This window comes from Sycon ciliatum, chromosome 1 (assembly GCF_964019385.1).
Source record: "Sycon ciliatum chromosome 1, ocSycCili1.1, whole genome shotgun sequence".
NCBI lineage: Eukaryota > Metazoa > Porifera > Calcarea > Leucosolenida > Sycettidae > Sycon > Sycon ciliatum.
Window position 1 is genome coordinate 47,647,599 of NC_088643.1, and position 27,732 is coordinate 47,675,330.

General features: G+C 47.6%; 1 protein-coding gene across 1 annotated transcript; it reads left to right on the forward strand.

The window, feature by feature from the left end:
- The first annotated feature begins 342 nt into the window (after positions 1-342).
- LOC135829830 (spliceosome-associated protein CWC27 homolog) lies at positions 343-27,576 on the forward strand. The gene is made up of 16 exons (XM_065342220.1): positions 343-489; positions 1,889-2,024; positions 3,116-3,157; positions 3,649-3,680; positions 12,258-12,401; positions 12,548-12,646; positions 14,221-14,324; positions 14,690-14,759; positions 14,984-15,060; positions 15,438-15,486; positions 16,405-16,431; positions 19,394-19,566; positions 20,544-20,632; positions 23,526-23,629; positions 25,112-25,284; positions 25,577-27,576. Exons 1-16 carry the CDS (start codon positions 448-450, stop codon positions 25,740-25,742), a joined length of 1,527 nt encoding a protein of 508 aa, XP_065198292.1. The 5' UTR covers positions 343-447; the 3' UTR covers positions 25,743-27,576.
- Positions 27,577-27,732: the final 156 nt, after the last annotated feature.

Genomic DNA, 27,732 nt, shown 5'->3' on the forward strand with positions numbered 1-27,732 from the left:
CTACCACGTGCTGCAACAAAGCCTGAACTCCGAACTGAACGTCTGTGTCCAGCAGTACTATTCTGTACGGTTGTGAGTCCGTTTACAGGAGGTCGGCCAAAGAAAGTAGACATAACTGGAGTCTACATAACTGGAGATCGAGAGCGAGTCCACCATGGTGCAGTTTCAAGAAAGGCCAACCTGCCTTTCCGGGATCGCCTCTGTCAGTACAGTACGCGCAAAAACTTCCAGAAAATCAAAAACACACAATAATTATATTATTATTTTTGCACCATAGATCTACGTACCAGTGACGTAATTACGTAACCCCTAAAATATAACTGAATGATCGACTTTCAAAATTGTCGTTTGGTTTGGGAAATTTTAGTTGTGATTTGCGATCATATGTTGACCTGACCTGCTTGCCAGTAGATATACAACTTACACTGTGGCTGTCAGTAGACGACAATGAGCAACATCTACGTCCAGGAGCCGTCTACCTCGGGGAAGGTACTGGAAACTTTCCGATGTAGTTTGACACTTATTTCTATTGAATCCGTTCGAAACAATTCCTTGTGGGGTAACACAAGAAATGATGTGTGTGATTCGGATAGCGTAAAAATCCGTTGTGATGGGCACGGTGAGAATAATCTAGCGGGGTTGGGCAATTATTTTTGTTCAAACTAGTAACTCTATATGTAGCACAGCATGCCTAAGATTGATCCACAGTCCCGGCACTTTTACCGGACGGCCGTTTGGAGAGCAGCTGCATGCGCTGGTCAGAGAAATTCGACCTCATGAATAAAGTAGCGCCGCGTTCAAGTGCGATTAATTGTGTGTTTGTGCGTGTGCGTGCGTGTGTGTGTGTGTGTGTGTGGTGCTAGGGCCGAGTAGCTCCAGCGCTATTTTTTTTCTGCATGAGGTTGAATTTCTCCGACCAGAACTTAAGGCCGTCATCACACTACGTTCTCAGACTCCCGTTTACATGTACGCCGACGGTGAAAAATCCAAAACGGGTTGTCGTATCATCACACATGCACAGTTCTTGACCCGTACACGCGGTCACTTTGTTGGAGAAATTTGAAATATCAAACGCACGTACAAGGTCGCTCGGGAGAGGACTGGGGGAGATACGCACGTTCACCCGCTTAATTCTAAATAGTTGTATACCCCCCCCCCCCCCCTTCTCTCCCTACCACATCTACGTCTCCCGTTTCCTCTGTTCCCGTACATGGGTCATCATGGCAACCGACCAAAAACTCCTTACGTGGACGTAGACGCAGCACTTTGTACCATAGTGTGATGACAGCCTTACAATTGCATGTACACGTACATACATGTATACTGTGGCATCACTGTAAGACCAAACATTGTTTTCAATCGAGAGAACAAGTCGATGGAGTTACTAGTACCGCATCAAACGTCCTACTTTGGTGTGGCCTGAATTAGGTGGAAATGAAAATTATCTCCGCAGTACTGTTGCAAGTGGTGGATATGATATACTTTTGAACCACGTATACAGTACTGTAATGGCGAAAGAAACCCACCCTTATAAATATGGCAGGCTTCTGAAGGGCGAAGCACCCTTATCAGTACTAGTAGTATATGGCAGAGTTTTACTCATGGCATTCATCCTCGAATCATCTGGTCGACACACCAATGTTCTATTCTCTGGAGTGTCTTTAGCTGCCTCTTGCACTTGGGCTGAGTTGTTGTTCAGTGAAGTATCTTCTGCTCGACTGAAATTGTTGGTTTTAGTATGATTTCGCATAGCATGACTCTCTTACATGAAAGTCTTTGACGAGCCTAGCATTAGCCTCCCTACAAAAAAACCGCACCACCATACACATTCCCCTCCCCAGTTCTCACAATTGCACTTTCTATGTTGCTTTCATGCTTGTCTCATCAGGTGTTGCTTGTCACTACGTCCGGCGATATTGATATTGAGCTCTGGCCCAAAGAGACTCCGAAGGCATGCCGCAACTTCATCCAGCTCTGTCTTGATGGCTACTATGATGGCACCATATTCCACCGCATTATCAAAGGTGTGTTCGCGGGCGACGCGGCTCTTGGGCAGCTATTTGACTGGGATTTTTCTATGCTAGCAAGTTCCACAGAGGATGCACCGAGCGTGCTGAAAATGTGTAAATGCTGTGGGGACAGAGCGTAGTGCACAATACAGCAATGGACCAAGCTAGGGAATTACTACTCTCAGTTGGGTGCACATAGCGCAATTATCATCAGACAAGATGGTGCTGATCATGACGGTATATTTACAAAGGTAAAGAGGGTGCTAACTGTTTGGGAGTGTAGTGGGGATGTGGAGACGTCAGCGGTCATGAGTGTGGAACTATGCTTTGGGTGTTGGGTTGTCATTGTATATCGCACTGAAGTTGAGCAGTGGGAAAATCTGTGTATGTGGGGCTGTATGTGTTTTATTCACAACTTTTCTCTTGAGGGTACACTGTGGTGTTTATACAGAGTGTGTAGCTTTGCTGGGGGGGGGGGGGGGGGGGACTGGGTGGGTGTGATGGTAGAGTTGAGTAACGTTGGATGATACCGTGGTGGCTTAGGAAGTCACTTGTTCTCATGTTGGCACTTGGAGATGAGTTCTGAACTTTTGCACTACACAACACCCACAGCATAGCACCACACCCAGGATCACTGACACCTCAACATCATCGGTGCTAGTATCTCCCTTTCCCTTTTGTTATATACCGACATGATCACCACAGTCTTCACGTTATATAATGGCTGTAGCATCATGTGTATGGCGCTCAGAGCTACAGCCACATAACGTTGATCCATTGGTGCACTGTTTAAAGGTAATCAAGTTAATATGCTCTTGCAAAGCCCATGGTATGGTATGTTGTAATGTCAATGACGATAGGCATGCATACGCATGCTGTACAAAATTATTATTCCACATAATAGAAGTAGGGTTTGATGCTGAACACGATGACGATGTGTCTGTTCTGTGACTGTGTGTGCTGCATTCGTGTGGAGTGTGTGTGTGTGTGTGTGTGTGTGTGTGTGTGTGTGTGTGTGTGTGTGTGTGTGTGTGTGTGTGTGTGTGTGTGTGTGCTGGTGTGTACAAACGTGTGCTGCGGTTTTCTTCTGTGTGTATGGTTGTTAGGTTTTATTGCACAAGGTGGTGATCCGACTGGAACTGGCGAAGGTATGTGCCATTTCTTTCTGCTGTTTGCCATTTAGCCATTTTTGGTTGAGTAGTATGCCATTGGCAACCATTTCCTGTTGATTTGTGTGCGAACTTGTTTGTCTATGTGACAAGTGCGGGCATTTCACTTGAACTATTGACAATGATGCATGTAATTTGAAGTACATGGGTTCACTGGAGTGACTCATACACACATGCACGCATGCTCGCCCCCCCCCCCCCCCCCCCGCACACACACACAAGGGTAGGCACTGTTGCTACGGTAATGCTCAGTGCACAGTTTGCAGAGCTGTTCACACATTGTGGACAAGGCGGAACACGTTGCCTGTCTCTGAGTTTCACACCCAAAGGGCGATCTTAAGACAATATTATATTTCGTGCATAGGGTTCTGTGCTCTTCTATTTTTATTTTCTCCAAGCTAACTCATTGTGCATATGTGTGCGTGTGTGTGCGCTTGCATGTGTGTTGCGCATGTTGTATGCTGCAACAGGTGGAGAGTCTATCTATGGAGAAACATTCAAGGTAACGGCACGTTAATGCCACCTTTTACAATACTAATATCTTACACGCCACCATCTTGGAGGGTGAATGTGTTGGGGGTTTTCATTTCAAAAATGAACATTGAATGAGCACCCCCAATCGAACTGATGGTGCTGAAGATTGAAATCAACGCTGCGCTGGGTTTTGTTGCACCTGCGGAAATGGGAGGTGGGTGGGTGGGGGCTGAAAAACTACAAAAGCTTTTCTTCTATGTGTAACAATCTGTAACCACTGACGGTCCCATGTAGGGGGGGGGGGGTTCACGCACACATGGGTGAAATCACTGTTTGGAAAGAAAGAGCCCTCTCGGGAAAATCTGGCAAATCTGTGGCTGTGGGCCTCAGGGCATTGGTCGCTGGGAAAAGGCTACGATCATACAGTACACATGCATAGATCTAGTCTTTGGCGGGAGCCCTGAACCCTGGTTGTACGAGTGCATCACAGCCTACATTGCAGACAGTGCACTTATGCGGACAATGCGTTCATGAGGACAACATGTTGAGGAGGACATCGCAGCCTTGCTTTCCATTTGTTTTTGTTTCCTGTGGAGGTGTAAAGAGTACATGAAACCAAAAGTGTGCAGCTTGAATGGGTTGCCGTCATGGCGAATTTATTCCTGGATTGCATGATTTTAGGCTATTTTTTAGCGATGTGCACACAAGGAGGATTTAAAACACTCCGCCACGTCCTGCCACGTATCTGTACTATATTTGGGCGTAACAGACGCCCATGCAGAAAGGTCGTGAAGATGCACACTCTTGGTTTCATGCACCCTTGATCACGCAATAGACATCCAAGCTGCAACAAGAGGATCCTGAAAGGAGTAGAGGATATGGTGCCCAAAAGAACAAACAAAAAACTAGCCAGGTACAGCTCAGACATCACGGCTGTTCGAAGCTGGAAACTACTGCACATGGCTGACATTTTCGTGGAAAAAAGTCACTCAGACGTGACGGCAGTATCCACAGTACCCTAAATAGCGAGTGCTGTGCTCAGCTTGATTGCTCGTTTTTCTCAAACAAATCTTTCAACATTTCTGTGTCGTGTAGCTCGTATGCTTCTTGTTCGACATGCAAAGTAACTGAGACACTAATTCCAGTATATCAATGAAAATGACTCTGCGAAGCCGCCGCATAGGCCATGCTTTGGCCCACTACCACCCGCCATCCTTTGGCGCCGTATATCAGATTGTTTCTCTTTCATGCAGTCTGACATGCAAATGGAAGACTCTGCTATGACAGCTACGCTCGCTTATTGCTATTGTCTGGTCTAAAGAATCAGCTTGGTCATAGAGCGCTTTCTGTTCACTGACTGGAGCACTTTCGTCTCACTGGCTGGTAGCTTTATGGTGTTATAACAGTTATCTGGGCAGTGTGTGGTTCAAGTACTGCCAGAAATGAACTCGAAGACGGTCCACGTCTCTGTTCACGTTGCTGATTGAACTTCTCAGGTGCTTGAAGCATCTGTGAATGGATTCGCCACCCTGTTCGCCCATCAGTCCAAGGCAGACTCCAAACTCCTTTATGCAATCCACGGTATGCCACTCCAACATGTGCATCTTTGGTCTTACCGTCTTCTTCTGCTCGGTCACAATGTTTCGTAGACTTGTCATGAATACGTCGATATTGGTTGAGAGTTGACGTAGAGAGACAGGTGTAGCTTTGTCACACACTGGAAACGATCGCTCTGCAATCACTGTACTGTGTGAGGAGTGTATTGTACTTGTCACGGAGTGGTGAGACGCTATCCAGCAGATCTTGTTGCTCTGGAGCATACTGCACATTGGGTAAGTTGTCGATGTTGAAGAGGTCGGTCATAGTTTGGAGTGGTGCATTGGTGATCTCCTTCCATACTGTTGGCTGTAGCGCTTTCTGGATATGGTTGCCCACAAACGCACCGGAATGGTACGCCTATCTCTCGACGGGATTTTTGGTACTTGCTTTTGGTTTAAAGGTGGCAAATCTGACACCAGAGGCAACGTAAACGTCATCACGGACTTTAATTTGCCGTACCGTATGCTTCCCTGCACAGCCCCATACAGTGAGAGTGCATCAAGCACGAAACAGTCCGAAACCCAGACTGGTATGTCGTGGATGTGTAGCTGAATTGAGTTTGTTGCTGAGAAAAATTGCGGAACAATGTCTTCGTCCTCGACTCGAAAGCCACTCGTTACTAATTGCTGGGCTACCGTGGCGGAGGGCAGTGTGATTCTGCAGTGTCCCGAACCACTTACTTGGATTGAATGCTGTCAAGGCACTTGCTGCACTGAACTCTACGTTTAGTAAGTATGTTCATAGTGAATGAAGATAGGTATTTAAACTGAGCTGCCCGCAGATTTGCTTTGCAGTGCATACACTCTACCTCAAATGCATCCCGAAAAGCATCATGGATACACTCCACACACGAACGGCGCTCGCAGCATGGGTGCTGAATCGCTGCGTTCACTTGCTGTGAACATACACGGCAAGAAAGAGAGGGAGACGGTGACATGAAAATAAGTGATTCCTTTCCAGCCAATGGTGGGGAGGCCAGCTCCTGGAGCCTGTCCGAACTGCAATGCGGGGGCTTGGGTGTGACCCTAGACACAGCAACACACGATGGCTTCTTTGGCCTGCCACCTTTCTTTCTATCTACAGCATTGGAGCACACCTCACAAACTATCTGGCTACCATATGTAAAGGCCAGGTGTTCTGAAGTCACCAGAAGAGGAGGAGGAAGCCAGTCTCATGTATGATTTGCATGAACCACAAAAAAATGTTGTGGGATGTGTGTCCGGTGCATCTGCAGTAGTGTCAATGTTGACATAATGCAGGAGCTCGTCTGCGTGATCATTCACGCAGTCGTTCTAGTCTTCTGATCTTTGCGAAAGGGAGGAAGAAAGGAGCCACAAGCCCTGCAGAGAGACTCTAGTACTGAGTGGTGACTGGCCATGAGGACTACTGGCCGGGGCCCTCGACAAGATCCAGGGGCCGTCGACGGGAAAAAAACTGAGTCGGGTTGAACAGATAGAAGATTCTACTACAGGGAAAAAAACTAAGAGAAGAAGCAAGGAAACCTTACCTATGGCTGGAAGCTTACTGAAAGCATCCCTAGGAAGAGGCACCATCCGATGAATAACGAGAAGAAGAAGAAGAAGAAGAAGAAGAAGAAGAAGAAGAAGAAGAAGAAGAAGAAGAAGAAGAAGAAGAAGAAGAAGAAGAAGAAGAAGAAGAAGAAGAAGAAGAAGAAGAAGAAGGAAAGTAATTCGCACCAATAAAAACTGGTGGGTAAAAAACCGTCTCGACTGTTTTTTAGGCAGTGACGGAGAAAGTAAAAGGAGAAAAGAAAAAGAAAAAGGAAGCGGATGCCACTGTGGGCCAATGCCTGGGGTTGAGCAAAAGCGGTGAAGGCTAAAAAGCTCTTCAGAGCGGGAGCAGGCCAGTGCTCAGCGTAGTGCAATATGGACGAGACTGTTGTAGTGAAGTTGTGGACGAGACTGTTGTAGTGAATTTGTGTTGTGGCGTCGTGCAGCTTAACAGCAGCTTGGTGCAGCGAAAGCATACAGCGAATGGCAGCGCGCAGTGTTGTGGCTTTGTGCAATAGTAGCTCTAAGCGGCGAAAGCATCTACTGATAGACTCGCTCCAGCGCGGCGCAGCACAAGCAAGTAGACTAGAAAAACGAAAAAAAAACTAAAGAAAGCTCGACTTGGTTGGGGAACACCCATCCCCGGCCCTTTAGAAGCCGGTGTGGCGAGTTAAAACCAAGATTTGAAGGGTACCCAACTATCCTCGCTGGGTGGCTGTCCGCCAACCAAGTGCCAACAAACGGCCTCTCGGGGACTTTTAAAACAGTGGCCAGTCGCGCCAAGCCTTCTCACGTCGCCTCAGCCAGATAACGTAGCTGGAATTTAGTGCTGCGTTTCTGCAGTTCCTTCTTATTTGGCGCTGTTTTTCCTAAGAAGAAGAAGAAGAAGAAGAAGAAGAAGAAGAAGAAGAAGAAGAAGAAGAAGAAGAAGAAGAAGAAGAAGAAGAAGAAGAAGAAGAAGAAGAAGAAGAAGAAGAAGAAGAAGAAGAAGAAGAAGAAGAAGAAGAAGAAGAAGAAGAAGAAGAAGAAGAAGAAGAAGAAGAAGAAGAAGAAGAAGAAGAAGAAGGAAAAGTAATTCGCACCAATAAAAACTGGTGGGTAAAAAACCGTCTCGACTGTTTTTTAGGCAGTGACGGAGAAAGTAAAAGGAGAAAAGAAAAAGAAAAAGGAAGCGGATGCCACTGTGGGCCAATGCCTGGGGTTGAGCAAAAGCGGTGAAGGCTAAAAAGCTCTTCAGAGCGGGAGCAGGCCAGTGCTCAGCGTAGTGCAATATGGACGAGACTGTTGTAGTGAAGTTGTGGACGAGACTGTTGTAGTGAATTTGTGTTGTGGCGTCGTGCAGCTTAACAGCAGCTTGGTGCAGCGAAAGCATACAGCGAATGGCAGCGCGCAGTGTTGTGGCTTTGTGCAATAGTAGCTCTAAGCGGCGAAAGCATCTACTGATAGACTCGCTCCAGCGCGGCGCAGCACAAGCAAGTAGACTAGAAAACGAAAAGAAAAAAAACGAACGAAAGCTCGTAGAAGAAGAAGAAGAAGAAGAAGAAGAAGAAGAAGAAGAAGAAGGAAAGTAATTCGCACCAATAAAACTGGTGGGTAAAACACCGTCTCGACTGTTTTTTAGGCAGTGACGGAGAAAGTAAAAGGAGAAAAGAAAAAGAAAAAAGGAAGCGGATGCCACTGTGGGCCAATGCCTGAGGTTGAGCAAAAACGGTGAAGGCTAAAAACCTCTTCAGAGCGGGAGCAGGCCAGTGCTCAGCGTAGTGCAATATGGACGAGACACTTGTAGTGAAGTTGTGGACGAGACTGTTGTAGTGAAGTTGTGTTGTGGCGTCTTGCAGCTAAACAGCAGCTTGGTGCAGCGAAAGCATACAGCGAATGGCAGCGCGCAGTGTTGTGGCTTTGTGCAATAGTAGCTCTATGCGGCGAAAGCATCTACTGATAGACTCGCTCCAGCGCGGCGCAGGACAAGCAAGTAAACTAGAAAAACGAAAAAAAAAACTAACGAAAGCTCGACTTGGTTGGCGAACACCCACCCCCGGCCCTTTAGAAGCCGGTGTGGCGAGTTAAAACCAAGATTTGAAGGGTACCCAACTATCCTCGCTGGGTGGCTGTCCGCCAACCAAGTGCCAACAAACGGCCTCTCGGGGACTTTTAAAACAGTGGCCAGTCGCGCCAAGCCTTCTCACGTCGCCTCAGCCAGATAACGTAGCTGGAATTTAGTGCTGCGTTTCTGCAGTTCCTTCTTATTTGGCGCTGTTTTTCCTTACAACAGCCCAATGCCCGTGCCAAACCGTCCAGGCTGCTGGAAATGGCTCCTCTAGCTCCCACCTCCGCTGTGAGGGCCTCGACTTCCCAGCCATTCTTCACACACTCCTGTTTGAGGTGGCGATACCGTGACAGCTTCTTCTCCCTGGACTGGATGATGCGGTCTTCGCTACACACCGTGAGTTCCAGCCAAAGAACCCTTCTCAATTTCTTCGAGAAGAGAACTATGTCTGGACGACACGTGGTAGGTGCAATAAAGTGTGGGAATACCAGCCTCTCGTCCAGATCTGAAAGAAGCTGCCAATCACGCGATCCCGACAAAAAACCATCGCTCAGACCTTTCCGCTGAGGTAACTGGCCATGGGGGATGTTTTGACCCGGTTTACAGAAGGTAATGTATGTACCATAAGTGGGAGTTTGCTCGGTATTTGACGACTTTTGCTTTGCTGATACTATTTCTGTCATGAATTTACTGATCTGTTTCAGGACGTTGTCATGGCGCCACGTGTACCTTCCTTGATGGAGTGAGGAAGGGCAGGCGGTGAGAATGTGCCTCAGTGTTGATGTCCGCTGACAAAGAGGGCAATTCTGGTCCACAACAGAGTTGCCCCATCGTCTCAGATTGTCAGGCGAAGGCAGAGTATTAAGTATCGCGTTCATTTGGAACGATATCGTCCTTCCATAGCCCTCGTATAAGAGTTTCCGCCATGTCATGTCCTCGAACATTGTGTCTGCCCATTTGGTCCAGGCCCCTTGCATTTGTAGGCCCTTTAGGTGCCGGAGCTGCTCCTGGCAGTCGAAGAAGAAGAAGAAGAAGAAGAAGAAGAAGAAGAAGAAGAAGAAGAAGAAGAAGAAGAAGAAGAAGAAGAAGAAGAAGAAGAAGAAGAAGAAGAAGAAGGAAAGTAATTCGCACCAATAAAAACTGGTGGGTAAAAAACCGTCTCGACTGTTTTTTAGGCAGTGACGGAGAAAGTAAAAGGAGAAAAGAAAAAGAAAAAGGAAGCGGATGCCACTGTGGGCCAATGCCTGGGGTTGAGCAAAAGCGGTGAAGGCTAAAAAGCTCTTCAGAGCGGGAGCAGGCCAGTGCTCAGCGTAGTGCAATATGGACGAGACTGTTGTAGTGAAGTTGTGGACGAGACTGTTGTAGTGAATTTTTGTTGTGGCGTCGTGCAGCTTAACAGCAGCTTGGTGCAGCGAAAGCATACAGCGAATGGCAGCGCGCAGTGTTGTGGCTTTGTGCAATAGTAGCTCTAAGCGGCGAAAGCATCTACTGATAGACTCGCTCCAGCGCGGCGCAGCACAAGCAAGTAGACTAGAAAAACGAAAAAAAAAAAAAACGAACGAAAGCTCGACTTGGTTGGCGAACACCCACCCCCGGCCCTTTAGAAGCCGGTGTGGCGAGTTAAAACCAAGATTTGAAGGGTACCCAACTATCCTCGCTGGGTGGCTGTCCGCCAACCAAGTGCCAACAAACGGCCTCTCGGGGACTTTTAAAACAGTGGCCAGTCGCGCCAAGCCTTCTCACGTCGCCTTAGCCAGATAACGTAGCTGGAATTTAGTGCTGCGTTTCTGCAGTTCCTTCTTATTTGGCGCTGTTTTTCCTTACAACAGCCCAATGCCCGTGCCAAACCGTCCAGGCTGCTGGAAATGGCTCCTCTAGCTCCCACCTCTGCTGTGAGGGCCTCGACTTCCCAGCCATTCTTCACACACTCCTGTTTGAGGTGGCGATACCGTGACAGCTTCTTCTCCCTGGACTGGATGATGCGGTCTTCGCTACACACCGTGAGTTCCAGCCAAAGAACCCTTCTCAATTTCTTCGAGAAGAGAACTATGTCTGGACGACACGTGGTAGGTGCAATAAAGTGTGGGAATACCAGCCTCTCGTCCAGATCTGAAAGAAGCTGCCAATCACGTGATCCTGACAAAAAACCATCGCTCAGACCTTTCCGCTGAGGTAACTGGCCATGGGGGATGTTTTGACCCGGTTAAGAAGAAGAAGAAGAAGAAGAAGAAGAAGAAGAAGAAGAAGAAGAAGAAGAAGAAGAAGAAGAAGAAGAAGAAGAAGAAGAAGAAGAAGAAGAAGAAGAAGAAGAAGAAGAAGAAGAAGAAGAAGAAGAAGAAGAAGAAGAAGAAGAAGAAGAAGAAGAAGAAGAAGGAGGAGGAGGAGGAGGAGGAGGAGGAGGAGGAGGAGGAGGAGGAGGAGGAGGAGGAGGAGGAGGAGGAGGAGGAGGAGGAGGAGGAGGAGGAGGAGGAGGAGGAGGAGGAGGAGGAGGAGAAGAAGAAGAAGAAGAAGAAGAAGAAGAAGAAGAAGAAGGAAAAGGTTCATCAAGGAAAAAGAGCACTTTCATAAAAAAAGTTACGAAATTCAGGACATGAAGAAACGACAGCCAAGGAGTTGTTGTGAAATTGTAAATTACATTAATAAATTTGAGGGAGCCAATTAATATTATTTATCAAGTTACAGAGAGGCAATTATACGAAAATGATCAAGGATGGTGCAGAAAAGCAGGTGTTAAAAAAGGAAAAGGACGACATGTTACAAGTTATGATTAACTGTCCACCAACGTAACCAGATCATATACAGTCAGCAAGTGCGACAAAATGGCACAAAACTGACAAGGAGTACTGTTACATTCAGCGACCTGACACCTAGCTCCAACACTTCTCCAAGGCGCAAACCAACAATATTAAATTGGCTCACCATCCGAGTTCGAAAGTAAGTGTGTTGATCAAGTAGCAGAAGAAACATGTAAGTGCACTAATTTCAATATGTACAGTTGCGCTCGGTGAAATCCGACGCAAAGTGCGAAGCGCTGGAATAATGTAGTTCCGATTACATCATTGTATTTGTACATGTGTACGTCCAGCCACATTCGTGCAACTTCCAGGGCGTCGCTAGTTGAGGGCGCCGAATATGCACTCTGGGTCGGATTTCACCGAGCGCAACTGTACTACAAAATGCACACTAGAAATTAGATTTTTGAGCTTCCCGGCACGAAAGACATGGCAACACATGCGGCCAGGGGAAACTGACCATGCGTGTAAACGACCACGCATAGTTGCCCGGCGATCGGAACATTTCCCTTGTCCCGTTACCGCTGGGTATCCCGTGAGTGCGAAACCTCCATTACAGGCTGCCAAGGCCCACAAAGCGCAGCTTCCACAATTAACTCTCCTTTCTTCCATCATGAAAAAGTTGTTTTTGCTTCTTGTTCAATGTGTGGAACTAGGATGAGTTTCATCAGCGTATTCGCTTCAATCGCCGAGGCCTTGTTGCCATGGCAAATGGCGGTCCTAATGACAATGGCAGTCAGTTTTTCTTCACCCTGGATCGATGTGATCATCTCAATGGAAAGCACACCATATTCGGCAAGGTAAGGCGATAGTAGGCATCGACAGTGCAATCTCTCTCTCTCTCTCTCTCTCTCTCTCTCTCTCTCTCTCTCTCTCTCTCTCTCTCTCCTCTGTCTCACGTCTCACTCACAATTGTTAATTGTGGAAATTGTACTCATGTGCCCAGGTTACTGGACCAACACTCTACAACATGTTGCAGCTAGCAGACCGGGATGTAGGAGCTAATGATCGTCCGTACAATCCGCCGGTGATCAAGCGAACTGAGGTTAGTGTTGCATCACCGATTTGTCATGTCTTGTACATACATGTACACTGTGGGTGCTAGCAAGAGTATGTAACCATCAGAGTGTGGATTGAGTTTTGTTGCAGTGGTATCCCATGATTACCTTGTACACACAGCGCAGCGCGCCTGTAGTGGGCGTTGTACTCGCCTGTGTGTACTACTGAGGAAAGAAGTTTGGGTTCTGCTGTGATAAATCTCATTGCAGAAAGTGACGTAACGTTATAACTCGGGGTTCTAGCCAAATGGGTAGTGTGTAAGGGGGGGGGGGGGGGGGCACTACCCCCCCCCCCCTCCCCTACTCATTTTTCGATCTTTGTTTTAATTCACAAAAATGCGGCACCTTTTTCTTTCTTTTCGAGGGTTTAACAGCCTCTTGGACTTGCGCCACAGCACAATAAAACATGAACCATGCCGGAAAAGTAATGATGATGCATTAGGCCTATGAATGGAGGCTATGATGCATACATAGGCAACAGGACAAAGGCATTGTTTAATGTCTAGTGCTGTATGGGAGCTTCCGAGACAGCAAGTCGAGCAGGTGACTCCGCCGCCTCCGGTTGTGAATGCAGCAGCCGTACACCACGCTGGCACGAAGGACTAGGATGCCGAAGCTGAACCTGCAGCGGATCCACGCCATCACTGCAGAGTATGGCTCACCACACTTGTCTGACACCATTTTATTTTTATTTTTTACTAAAGTTTACGTTCTCAACTCGTAAATGATAAAAATGAACAAAGTGAGCGAAAGACAAGCCCTGGAGCAGTGATAGGGCAATCGCAGAAGCACCAAAAGATATACAATAGCACGACAACAACTGAGTGGGGCCGCACGCAGCAGCAGTGACGGTGTGGTGTGAGAAGCTCCGCCGACCAGGGATCTCGGAAGGTATGCACACTTGCCACTTGTCATGTGTGGGATCACATGATTTTCACGGCGCCTCCAGGTGACCTGTACTAGAGTACTCGCAAGCTCAGAATATGGTGCAGACCGTTGGTGGAGGGAAAAATTGTTTTAAGCTCACAGAACCATTCCATCCTACAAAAAAAGAACGGTAGTATGTTATTAAGCAGTGCTGTTGCTTTAGTAATGTTTGCATGTGGCCTGTACATGTATCGACTACAAGTGGCAGCTAGATATTTGTCTTTACCAGTTGGTAATGACCTTGAGAGTTCAATCAGCTCTAGTTGAGAAACTGGACGATTTCAGTCAGAAGCTGTATTGAGAAAGGCTGGGTGATTATCGGAGCTGCACTTTGTGGACCCGCATTGCACCACTGGCATTTCACAGGTTTCTGGCATCTGCTCACATGACCCTGTGACGTGTATCAAGTGCCCTCTGTAGGCTAAAACCGGTTCATTGAACATCTTATGCCTGCTGCTACTACCGCCGCCGCCCCTGCTGCTGCTACTGCTGCTGCCGCTGCTCTCTGTACTTATGTGCCACTGCCTTGGCTGTTGCTGCTGCCACCACCGCTGCTGCTGCCGCCGCCGCCCCTGCTTCTGCTGGCGGTACTTCTGTTGCCGCTGCCTTGGCTGTTGCTGGTGTGCATGCGCAGGTCCTAGCCAATCCGTTTCCTGATGTTGAACGCCGAGCACCACAGCAACTGGACATGAAGCAGTCTGATGAGCCAGCAATCAAGTCTAAATCCCGTGCTACAAAGTAAGTGAATGCCGGGATCGTTGACTTTACTTGTAGCACCAGTACTTACTCTTCAGGAGAGTAGATAGATGCCAGTGGAATTCTGGCATTGGTAAACATCACTTTGTTACATCAGTGTAGTAGCGTGTATGTCCCGAAGCTGTCGTTGAAACTCTGACATGGCGGTCGGGCACGCCCAAAAATTGGTGAAATTCTACGTTGTCGCTGCAAAGGGTTGCTTGAGAGAGTGAATGTCGGAGTTTGCAAGAGCCTTTTCTGATATGTAATTGGCTTCTTTGGAGTTGGAGTTTGTGTATGGTTAGAAATGTTGGCTCAATGTGAGGCTTGCTTCTATTTCTGTGTTCTGTGCTGTTGTCAATGTGTAGAAACTTCAGCTTGCTGTCATTCGGCGAGGAAGCAGAAGAGGACGAGGAGGAAGTGATGACAGCGACAAAGGTACTTTAAGTACTAGTAAACGTTGGGCTACATTGTGAATTCAATTCTGTGCTTCCCTGTGTTGCCAACATGCCAATATGCCTGTAGTGAGTGCTGCTGCTGCTGCTGCCGCCGCCACTGCTGCTGCTGCTGCATGTAACTGTGTCTGCCACTCCACTCCTGGTGGATCACCAAGGTTATACAATTGTAACAAGTTTTGCTTCTCTATCCTGCTGTTCATGCAGAGCAAGAAAATTGTCAGTAGTCACGACGTGCTAAATGATCCTAAGCTCAGCTCTCAAACAGTGACGGAGGACAACAGGTGTGTTTGAAAGATCCTTTTCGCGTCTGTGTGTCACATGTGACCAATACTTGTAATTGTGTCCTTGTTGTTTGTTGTGCCAGCATATACATGTACATTGGCAACAATGATCTGAGGCTGTGTGTGCATGCGTGTGTGCATATGCGTGTGTGCGTTGTGTATGCACATATTTGTATGCATGTGTGTGCATGCGTGTGTGCATGCGTGTATGCACATAGGTGTATGCATGTGTGTGCGTGTGTGTATGCGTATGCATGCACACGCCTTTGCCCCATGTGAAAGTTCGCCTGAATAGCATGGAAGAAGCTTTGATCGACTCTCAGGATCAATTGTGCCCTTATCACAAACCCCCTGTCATGTTTTGCTCCGTTGTGCAGAGACGAATCGGTTAACGAAGCAGCTCCAGCTGCATCGGCACACATTAAGGTAGGCTGTGAATTATGCAACGTCTGTAAATGTTATGTAACTTATGTGTACTGTGCACATACAAACTTTTGTTAGGAATTATCTTCTGCTAGTTTTGTTTTGCGAGGGATCCTAAGTAAAGTGTTCCGGCCTGAAGTTTTGAACACTGGTATAACTGTGTACACTCTGTTGTGAAATGAACCCTTTTATCGAGGGATTCCCTCGCCTAAAACCAAGAGTCCATGAACAAGAATATGCAACTGTGGTGATGGGTCCGTGTGGGATGCGCTCCCTTTATTACGTAACTTGCCAGCACCACGCTTTGGACGCATGCACTCAAACCCACAATCTCTCGTACCAGCACATCCGTTTTTGCTCGATCCGTTCGAATACCGGCGCGATCTTAAAATTTTGGGCGCATGAACTTCAGCTGCGTACGAAAGTTCATTTCAAACCAGAGGGAATATGTGATGTTTGATTGTCCGCAGTCCACAGACTGCAGCTGAATGATGGCAGCGCACCGCGCATCTGACGCATAGAACAGAGATCACAGGTCACAGTTGCATACTCTTGTTTGTGGACTCTTGCTAAAGCGAATGAACCGTACATTACCGGTTATGAGTCGATTCCCCGTACTTAGAGCCTCGATGTCCTGGTTAAGTGGTTGAAAATGCACACACACACACACACACACACACACACACACACACACACACACACACACACACACACACACACGCACACACACACACACACACACAGACCCACACGCACACACACAGACCCCCCCCCCCCCCCCCCCCACACACACACATGCACACACACACTGCCTCTCCCACTACTTCTACTAATGGCTTATATTCATTAGTTGAGGGAATGGAGGGAATATCATATCTTATTCATTGTTGTGTTTGCTGGTGACTGTTGTGCTTCATGCAGCGGAAACGACACAGCGGCTCAGACGGTGTAAGTTTATTCTAGTTCAGGACACATACACCTAGCTACCCATGTGTATACTGTACACAAAGGCCTGACATTGCTGACAAACTCTGGGTTTTTGAGCGGCACTCCTTATCATTGAAGAAGGCAGTGGCTTCTCTGAACGTTGGAGCTCACACTTTCTGCCCACTGACTGACACCTGACTGACCCGCGACTGGTGTCTGGAGCACGAGACTGAAGAATGTCAAACAGTCCACTCGGCAAAGCCTGCAAAAAAGCGCCACTCCCAGCTAGTGGTGTTTCGGGAAAATCACCCCTCATCAACTGAGTTCATCACTTGGGTTATACATGTGATCACAACTCCATGTGCGACCCTGACTCACTCTGCCGCCTGGTGTCCTCTTCCCTGACTCACTCTGCCGCCTGGTGTCCTCTTCTGACTCACTCTGCCGCCTGGTGTCCTCTTCGAAACGAATCTTTACTGTAAGCGATGTTTGAGCTGATGGAGTGCTATAAATTGTAGTACTGCGGCAGCAAAGATTCCATTAGCCTAGGGAGCGGTGCTTTCTTGCAGGTTTGCCGAGTGGATGGTTAGACATTCTTCTCGTGCGCTTCAGACGGCAGTCACAGTCATGAGTCAGCCACTCAGCAGGAAGCACGGGCTCCAACTTTAGGAGCAGCCACTGCCTTTAACCTTGAACGCCGAAGTCGCAGCATCTCATACCGTATCATGTCTTTATCAATAGAAGCCTTGGTAAGGACTAAGGTGGGTGAAGTGATGGCACTAACGTGTTGGGTTAGCAGCAGGGAGTCGTACTCAAACTAGGGAGGTGACACGGCACAGAAATCTGTGTCACAGGGGTTGACTCGCACCCGTGACCCCTCGTTGTTATTTTTGGAATAGTTCAGTCCAGTCCAGTCCGAAAGGTCATACTCGGATCGACTCGCCTTCTGTACTTCACCTCCAAGCGTGCCGCATGGGTGTCTAGTTTTTGAAATTATTGAGGCAGCACATTTCGTTTACAGCCCATCACTCGCCAGTATTCTTTGAAAGACTACCAGCAATTTGTTTACCTCCTGCCATGTCCGAACTACTTGATAGCAGTGATGGCAACAGCAGCAGTTATGAGACGGCGTGTAGTGTTACGGTAACTGTTCAGAACTGTTCAGAGTCGTATCCTAGGTTAATCCGAATGCTAAAAATTGACCCAAATTGCACATAGCACGAAGCTGGTTTTTGAAAATTGTAAGTCGTGTATCTGCCCCATTTCTTCTTTATGACTTGCACAATACACCAGTCTTCCTAAACAACACATTTATAGCAGGGGTTAAGTGCCATATAAGAGAAGTACAGCCAGTGATATTGTCATGTTGAAATACTACAATTTTGACACAAATTGCACATAACACGAAGCCAGGTTTTGAAAAATTTAAGTCGTGTATCTGCCCCATTTCTTCTTTATGACTTGCACAATGGTCCAGTCTGCCTAAATAACACATTTATAGCAGGGGTTATGTACCATATTAGAGAAGTACAGCCAATGATATTGTCATGTCTAAATACTACAATTTTGACACAAATTAGACATAACACGAAGCTGGTTTTTGAAAATTGTAAGTCGTGTATCTGCCCCATTTCTTCTTTATGACTTGCACAATACACCAGTCTTCCTAAATAACACATTTATAGCAGGGGTTAAGTACCATACAAGAGAGCTACATTGTACATCTAGTCATACTGTCATAAACAGCCAGCATTTTTCCTGCAGCAGTTACACCACCATCATTATTATTTCCAGGGAAATCCTCTTACATTGTCAGCTCCTACGTCGTTAGATACAATGTAGGGGGCTGTAGGACCGGCTCGTCAAAAATAGAGAACCTGAACAAGCGTGCTCGGGACGTCTCAGCAATCGTAGTATGCCTGAGCACTCCAATAAAAACTTGATCAATGGCAAAATCGTTCCCCACAGAAAAATCATACTTTGCGGGTCTTGCGTTGCACGCTTGGAGGTGAAGTACAGAAGGCGAGTCGATCCGAGTATGACCTTTCGGACTGGACTGGACTGAACTATTCCAAAAATAACAACGAGGGGTCACGGGTGCGAGTCAACCCCTGTGACACGGATTTCTGTGCCGTGTCACCTCCCTAGTTTGAGTACGACTCCCTGGTTAGCAGTAAGTAATGACCACCTGGGTTTGGTTATCAGTTGCTTGTGTTTCCTTAGGGGCCGTCCAAGGTTACCAATTGTGTTTTGTTTTTGTTTTCCAAAACGAAACGCTTTAGTATTTTCCGCCCGCGCACACCCACCCTCCATTTCTGCTGGTAAAGCGAATTTCAACAAGATATTGACTTGAATCTTTTGCACCCAGTAGTACCTGGTGAATTCTCCATTTGCATTCAATACTAGTAGTTATTTTCAAAACGAGACTCCTAAAACCCACCCACCCCCAAACGAAACCCTTTCGTTTTGAAACAAAAACCAAACAATGGACCACTTGCCATTTGTACAGATCCACGAAATCCCGTAGAATCCCATAGACCTGGAAGGGTGTTGAATGTGCAGGACCCTATTGTTTTTTCTGCTATTTCCCATAAGAAATGGGGCCTGAAGGCATTTCATACGAAAACCTTTTTCTGACAAAGATCTAGCCAGTCATTAGTTCTAACCAAAGTGAAGAAGCTGGAAAAGCCGCGCGATTGCTGGTCATTGAATTATGACGCGGAAATTGGTCAAATGCGCATGCAGAGCACACATTCAACACCCTTCCGGGTCTACGGGATTTCGTGGATCTGTACAAATGGCAAGTGGTCCATTGGTAACCTTGGCCCTTTGTACGATACGGACTGCCCCCACTGGTGTGCAATGCATGTAGCATCTTGTTTGAAGGCCAGCAAAGTGTTTCATGGAATAGATTGCTGATACTCTGTGTGTATGAAATCACGGTGTATGCCCCTCTATCTTGTCCTCTGCTTTGAACGTGTAGGCCGGAAGTGGTTCGGAGAGTTCAGGCGATGATCGATACAACCGAGAGATGAAGCAGCGTATCTCTGAGAAACTGCATCGCAAGAAGAATGCCAAAGAGGGACTGGCCGTCAATGACGACCACGATGAGGGTGACTTCATTTCACCACGCCAACGCGAACTGAATCGGAAAAAGTATGCTTTCTTAGCTTATAGCTGTTGACATGATGTAAACGAGGACTGTGCGAGGACTGTGCGTGTCAACTTGCACAGCTCTGGTATCTGAATAAAGAATACTGAATGCTTGCGCAATTGCATGGAGCATATTGTTATAATTCCCAGAGAGCACACATGCACACACTGCAAGGACAAGGGGGGAAAAGGACAGAGACGAAAGAAGACAAGACAAACAAAGGCAACGTCGACCTCAGATACCATCACTCCAGTATCAAAGTTGGTTGCAACATGCAACACTGAACACAGTGTCGAAATACTGCTGCTGGCAAGCTGCACTTAGCTCCTGTGAAGAAAGTGCATGTCCTTCCTCATCAAAGATTGGTATTATGGTTGTCGCTTGACGACCCGCAAAAGTTGATGCGAGACTTCTTACGCACCCCCATCGAACTCGACCATGTTGCTCAGCTTCTTCGGCCTCCGTTGCCCTGTCGCAGACCATTATCTCATTGGCCAGTTGAACTGCATGACAAACACTTTTAAAACTTACGAACCCGGCACTCCTTCCTGTGTTGTTCCATTGGTGTTTGTGTGAAGACTGCCTGAGCAGCTTTTGTCCAGTCGATGAGTGGTTGGACAGTGTTAATAACAGGAGCAGCAGCAACAGCAGCAGCAACAACAACAACAACAAACTAACTAACAATCTTGCTAGCACCTGCTACCCTAGACCATCACCTGTACAGCATCGTGCGTAGCATGTCAAACTTTAACCCAGTCCCTCTCAGGACCCGGTTAGTCGTCGTCGGATGGTGGCAAATCACTCAAGTCGGTGTTGCTGCTCCGTGTTCCACTAATTTCTGTTGCTATTCACCTGGGTTGTGTATGTGTGTGTGTGTGTGTGTGTGTGTGTGTGTGTGTGTGTGTGTGTGTGTGTGTGTGTGTGTGTGTATGTGTGTATGTACGTGTGTGCATTGCTAATCCACTGGGGTTTTTCCTAGGGCCGAACTGCGGAGAGAGGCATTGTTGCTGAAGAAGTCGATGCGGAAGACGGACGATGCATCCGAGGAGAGCACTGAAGAGGCAGCCGGTAAGTACAATGTGTATGCTCATAACATAAGTCATCACCTACTGTAAAAGCAGCAATTTTCGGCGGTGTTTTATTTTCGGTAACCTCTGTGCCGACAATTTTTACCTGTAATAAAACGCACCGAAAATTTCGGTACTAGTACACTTACCTGGAAAACGGGTTTACCGAAAATTTCCCTCCACCGAACTGCTGATTTTGGAGAACACCGAAAAAATGACACCACCGAAAATTTCTGCTTTTACAGTATTCTGCACCTACTTATTGTACTGCCTATATTTTGGCCAATTGGGGTCGTGCACAGTGGGTGACCTTCTGCCTCGGGCAGCCCAGTTCTCTGGACTCTCTCTCTTCGGGAAAGCATTGACCTGACACACGTTGGCACCCAAATGTCTAATCTGCCCACTTCCGCGTTGAACGCTGATGCGTCGCCGTGTGAGTTTAACCCAACTTGCTAGCGTGTGTGTGTTTGAGTTTAACGTAGTAACTAGTAAGGACAATGGCTGGCCTTTCTGTGTAGGCATTCCTCACTACCCTGGTACCCATGTACTGTAGTGCACATGCATGCAGAGGTGCAACACACTGCGTGCAACAGTAACGTTTCCAATGAAATGGAATAGCTGAAAGAAACCATGGCTTATTCTCACCACCTGCTAGCCCATGTGCATTCATGCCATGTGAAAGAGGAGCCTTCGTGGATCTGCTTATGAGCTTCATCTATCGTTATGCCGGTGGTGCCGTGTGTTCAAACAACAGGGTACTAGTAATTGTATGGAAGTTGGCATTGGAGATATGCAGCGGAGTTTCTGACTTGTACAACGCACGACGTGATGGTTCTTCTGTCATCAGTTTATACCCAGGTTTGCTCATGGCCTGTTTATAGGTCAGGCCATGAACCTTTCTAAGGGGGCCAGGTCCTGCGTATATCTAATTCAACGTCATGATGTGTTCTGGTCTGTTCACTGTGATCACGGTGGCAGTGGTACTGACGTAGTTCATGACTAGTGAACGAATAATGGGACTGACGTAGTTCATGACTAGTGAATGAATAGTGGGGCTGACGCATGACTGTAGTGAGTGAATACATTGAGCAGTGCAAAACGCTCCCCGCAGTGCTCAGGATGTGTTGCCGAAACACTATGGTTCCTCAATGCTATGTAGATGCGCCATCATATAATTTCACATGAAAACTATTCTTGATCCTTCTCTGCGGGTTGCCCCGAAAAAGGTTTCCGAAGAAGCCAAATGCTTAGCAGTAATTTCGCACTGTATTGTATGGAAGCAGGCCAGTTCATGTTTGGACATTGTCCCCTGCCCTACCACTTTGTCACTGGCTTGCCAGTAACTTCCTGGCCAATCAATGTCCACAGTGTTGTGGTTGGAAAGCGCCATCGTACGTCCGACCACAGCTCACGGGTAGGCAGTGCTCTTCTCGAATCAAATTAATGTGTAGACCTACTGCTGCTACTACTGTTGCTACTGCCATTTTGACAGAGCGGGGTTTGTCTCCGGCGTCAGAGAACCACTGTCTAATGAATGTATGTCAGTCTATTTCCAGTACATGTTGCATGATGGCATTCCTGTAGATTGTTAATGTGCATTGTAGTGAGTGAATCACTATGATATGTGTATGCATCTAGGTATGATCTCTGCCATTCTAGTATTTCACTTGCCACTGCGGCATGTACGTACACTCGAGCTCCAGTTCACAGCTGCTTGCAGCAAAACGTCCGTTTTTGCCGGGCTCGCTGCCAGCTTGCATGTCGTGATCTGCGGGAAACCCCGGGTCTACAGCTCTGAGCGGCGTGGTACCGTGGTGGCAGGGTGATGTCGTCGTTTTCCTGCTCTAATCACTGCCTGCCTGCCAGCTTCAACAGTCACTGCTGTTGCCCGTAGCGAGGGTGTGTGCTCACACGTCTATTGACGGCACGTGATTTCTGAAGAGTGACGTGGCTGTACGTGCTGCGTATTTACAGTGCTTGCCCGCGGCACTTGCTGTGCTACAGTGCATGCGTGTGAAGAGAGCTTTTAGTGCACACAGCTGCTCATGCTACTCATGCTGCTCGTCATTCGTCCCCCGATGGGGAAACCCCCGGTGGATGTGCACCGCTTGCGCGCTTCTTGCACGCCTGTGTTCAGCGGTGTGCACGCTGCTTGTCATTGCGAGTGACACGACGCTTGTCACTTTGTGACCACACTGGCCCAGCCATTGACACATCCCCGTAGTAGGCATTGCACTTGCTCAATGTCAGCTACATGACACCACCTTGAATTGCTCTGTGACCGACTGAATGCATTGCCACTGCCAGTAATACAGTATCTAGTAGGCTTTAGCGGATGAAACGGTGGTGTGTGCATGCAATGGAAACGTTTCGAAAGAGCTATTCCTGTTTCGATTGATCGGATGCCTGGGAAGTGTGACAATGATGCCAGTTCTGCAGTGACGGATTACAGCCTACTGCTGGTGCACAGTGCTGTCGGGTAAGGTGACGTGCGCGTTGCCGCGTGTTTCTCCGCGCGGCAAGGTGCACTATTTCGCGCGGCGCTGGCCAGTCTCTCGTGCTCGTGTCGCCTGCTTCCTGTACCGTGTATGCCAAGTGTTGTCACTCTGCATGTCCTCTTCGGACTGGATTGTGCTTTGGCATTTCCTGTCACGCGTACTTTTACACCCGTGTCAAGATATCTGCAATTTGCTGCTTGTCTTCCTTGGCTTCTCACTGTTTGTGCAGCGCTGCTGTGCAGTGTTGGCCAATATGTACTGCTGTTTCCATACTGATTGTACATGTAGCTCGATTGGATCTGCCCCGTTGCCCCGTGTTCAACTAATTTGTGTTGCTATTCACCTGGCCCGTGTGTGTGTGTATGTTTGTGTATATGTGTGTGTATGTTTTTGCAGCGCCCGTCAGTGAAGCAGTGCAGGACTACCGACGGCACCTCGAGCAGTATGGCCAACGCAAGAAGAGCCAGATCAAGAAGAAGGGCTCCTCTCGCGAGAGTCAGGTGAGGAGCTGTGCAGCTAAAATAGACTTCCGGCTTTTAAATCCGGGCATTGTTTTGGGGAATGATGACAGTGCATTGTATGTCAGCGGAGAGTAATTAGCTGTTGATTCTCTATGATTGTCACCCCAGGGGATTTTGATCTTGTTGCAGAATGTCTTCTTCGTTCTAAGCGCCTACCCCTAAGGGCTGGTATTGCTTTAGCTTGTGACTGTATCAATGCAGCTCTGTACTTGTAACTGTGTCTAAAGATTGACCTATGCTTAATCCAGCAGGGGCAGGGGCAGCGTCGGAAGGTATGTTAGGGTGGTACGGTCATCCACCTCAACTACAAATTACTCGTGGGGTTGGGGTGGCTTCTCTGAAAAAATTCTAAATTTAGAGCCCAAATCAGTGCTTTTCAATGATTCACGGGGTAGCTGGGGCAAAGAGTGGTACGGTCAATACCATAGTGACCGTAGCGTGTCCGACGCCCCTGCTTATCACACACACACACACACACACGCACACACACACACACACACACACACACACACACACACACACACACACACACACACACCTCTTGTCTGTTTGCTGCTTGCTCGGGAGTGGAAGTCTGCTAAAACCTTGTCGTAATTTGCTACATTGGATGCACACCAACTGGTCCATGTTAGATCCCCACTCTATTGGGCACATAGTGCCATTCTTGCGTTACATCAAGCACAGTCAAACCTCTTAAGGATGAATTGCAAGGGACCGACGGTGTTTGTTCACAATAACGGAAGTTCTTCATATCCATAGTCTGTACCCAGTGACTACACAGTGATTTATCCTATAGAGTTGCATGTATTTTCAGTATACCCAACTTGCAACACACAAACAGTCCTTGGCTACACCACGTACAGCAAATTGTCCAATTGTTCACCCAGGAGGGCATCATCAGGGATATAGGAGTTGCGTTGCATATGCTAGTTTTTTCTAAAGCGAAAGTTTATCTTATCAGTGTTCTTTTAAACGAGGCCTCGCTGTGTTTGGAAACTTGGTGCTCAAGCCCCGGATAGGTAGCTGTGGAAACGTTGGTTTGCTGTGCTCTCTATTGCAGTCTGAGTCCCAATGCTATCCTACCCCCATTCCTGTGCCAAGTAGCTAACTGGTTTCTATTGGTTGTGCCAATGCCACTCAGCGTAATTTAAATATGGTGTGTGTGTGTGTTGGACAAGGTCCGCTTCAGTCAGAGAAAGCACAAATGCATTGTGCTGGTGATGCTGCTCTGCTTACCCTATATGGGCATGTGGCTGCCACCAACCCTATATGGGCATGTGGCTGCCACCAACCCTATAGGGGCATGTGGCTGCCACCAATCATGATAGAGTATGCATTCCTCTGAGTGTTCATGAGTCATCATGGTCATGGCAGTATTTGATGACATCATCAGACTGAGTCACTATACATGCATATTGTGTTTACTTTTTTCTTCTCCCTGTGCTCCTCTCCCGTCACCAGGCAATTGCACTGCTGGAGAAGTTCTCCAATCGCCTGAAAAAGGCAAGCTCAGGCCAGGATGATGGGGCTGCATCTCTAGCACAAGTCGCCGACTATTCCGAAGAGGAGACGGAGAAGACGAAGGACGTGGCCGTCGATGAGAAGGCCAACTCCAGTGAAGATGACTGCGGGTGGTAAGTGCAAGAAGCAGGCACACTGGCCACTGGGGGCATGTTTGCTGATTTGTGAACTACATTACAACTACAGCAGGCTCTGTTCTTGGGAAACCCATGTTCATTCAGTTCCGTATCTTACTCGATACATGCATTGTTATCACCAGACTTCTTCTCGATATATGGTCATTTCAAGCTTCCGGGTTGGAGCGGGGCTGGAATGTTTGGGTTTGGGTGCGGTATATTTCCACCAGCCTCATCTTTATCGCTACCTGACTAGCTTATCTGCCGGTGTGTTTGTGTGGGTCTCTAGGCGCAGTCACTCTTTGGTCAGTGAAAGCACAGGACCTCGCCTAGCCAAGGATGCCAGCTCAATCACGGAGGACACCTACGACATATCTGACCCTCGGCACCCGATCAACAAGCGCCGTCGCAAGGCCCAGAAGCAGCGTGAGCAGAGCAAGGGTTATCGCCATTAGGCAGTGTGAACACGACACAAGGACGAGTGGAATTACATGTATACCATTGCACCGTTGTGTTAATTGTGTGTCATGTTGCCGTGTTATTGTTGTCATCTAGCTTGTGAGTTGTGACAGGCAACAAAGCAATGCCTTGTGCTGGTGGTGGTGCTGGTTGTGGTGGTGGATAGCATGCTGCACTGTCAAGTTGTTGACCCATCATGATGAGCGCATAGTAGTATAGCACACATTGGAAATGGCGCGCGATGGAGCTGCCTGCTGACACATCACATGTCATTGCAATACACATGGTGACATACAGTCAGCTTAGTGTGAATCACGGCACCACACTGCACAATGTCATTCATTGAGCCGTTGGCAGTAGCAACGGTGGCGGCTGCCCAACATATTCACAGTAAGTGCGACACACACACACACACACATACACACGTTCTGTGTTTGTGTAGTGTCTGCATGACTGTATCACTGGTGACTGTTGTGCAGTTGGCTGCTTGCACGTGTTCGTACTTTGAGCATGTGTGAGAGTATGTGCTTCTGCTGCTGGTGGTGCTGGTGTTGGTGCTGCTGGTGGTGGTACCAGTGGTGCTGATGGTGTGGTCGGTGTACATCGAACATGTGTGCTAGGTTGTGTGTTGTGCAGAGTTATATGTACAGCTACACTCCGCAGTGTAGTCTGTTGCTCCTAGTACACGTATTCATGGATCAATGGCCTTGGACCACAATACACCTTTTGTCTGCCACGGCGCACCAAAGCAAAGACAAACTACTTCCTTTGTGACATGTTTTCTAATATGTCAAATCATTGATTTGCTGTTTCTCTCTCTATCGCTGGCATCATACATCAACACTTCCCGGTCCTGTTTGCATTGTAAACCGATGTATTGTGTTGTATCCGGGTGTGTATTGTACATGTAGTACACGTGTAGTAACAGCGACAGTGGAATTCATTGTACAGTGTATGCATCTCTACCAGGTCTGCTGCCCCACTGGGAGCGAGTGGCAGGCTGTGATTATTAATGGTTATACAGTCTACACTGGTACTGTAGTGGTAGTGGTATTATGCAGTCCCAGCACCACACTACACACGGTAGTCAGCCGGCAGGTCATGTTCTCCTGCTTTAAAGTGCTATCTATTGCACAGTACAGGTGACTTACGCAGCCAGCTGTCAACACGACGTGTTTCCTGGCATCGCTGCCGTCGTCATGCGCCATGTTGCTCGTCTCGGCGCAGCCAGTCACTTGCTCCTGGGAGTGAGACCATCTCTCTCTATGGAAGGACCGCGTTGACATGGTCATGGAGCAAGGTTAGAGCTGTGTGTTATGTTCCTGTGATGCATATTATTTATGTACCGGTATTACAGCATCTGCAGACTACACATCTCAATAGACTGCCATTGTGTGCCAGCATCTGCAGACTACACACCTCAATAGACTGCCATTGACTGCCATTGCGAGCAGCGCATGAGCATACAGTCATGTATATGTTACCTGTGACGTGGCTGTCCCCCCCCCCCACACACACACACTATTATTTTTAGATACTACATGTACTTTGAATTGTGAGATTGAGAATGGTGATTTACACCTGGGGGCACATACTAAGTTAAGTAAGTTGAGTACATGTACAGTTTTTTAAAGTATTAGTGTAATCATGATTGTACTGCCTGTTTTCAACCTTTCTATGTCAGACTGCCTCAGTTTGCTGCTATTGATGTGTTGCATCCTCCCCTCCCTTCCCATCCCATCCTTTTTCTTCTTTTTCGCTTGATGCAAGCCTCTTGACATAGGTCTACGTACACTCAACCTAGAGATTTCTTTATGCCAGTACTCTACAGTTACGACTCGAGTGAGTACAGCCGTGTTGTCCGGCCTTGGTGACTGTGCTAGTCTGCTGGCAAAGGTCGGCCGGGCGAGTGGTTTGAACTGGGGCAGTGGGGGTGGTCAGGTAACTGGTTGGTAGTGCATCCACTGTCTTAGTATCCAGCCTGTT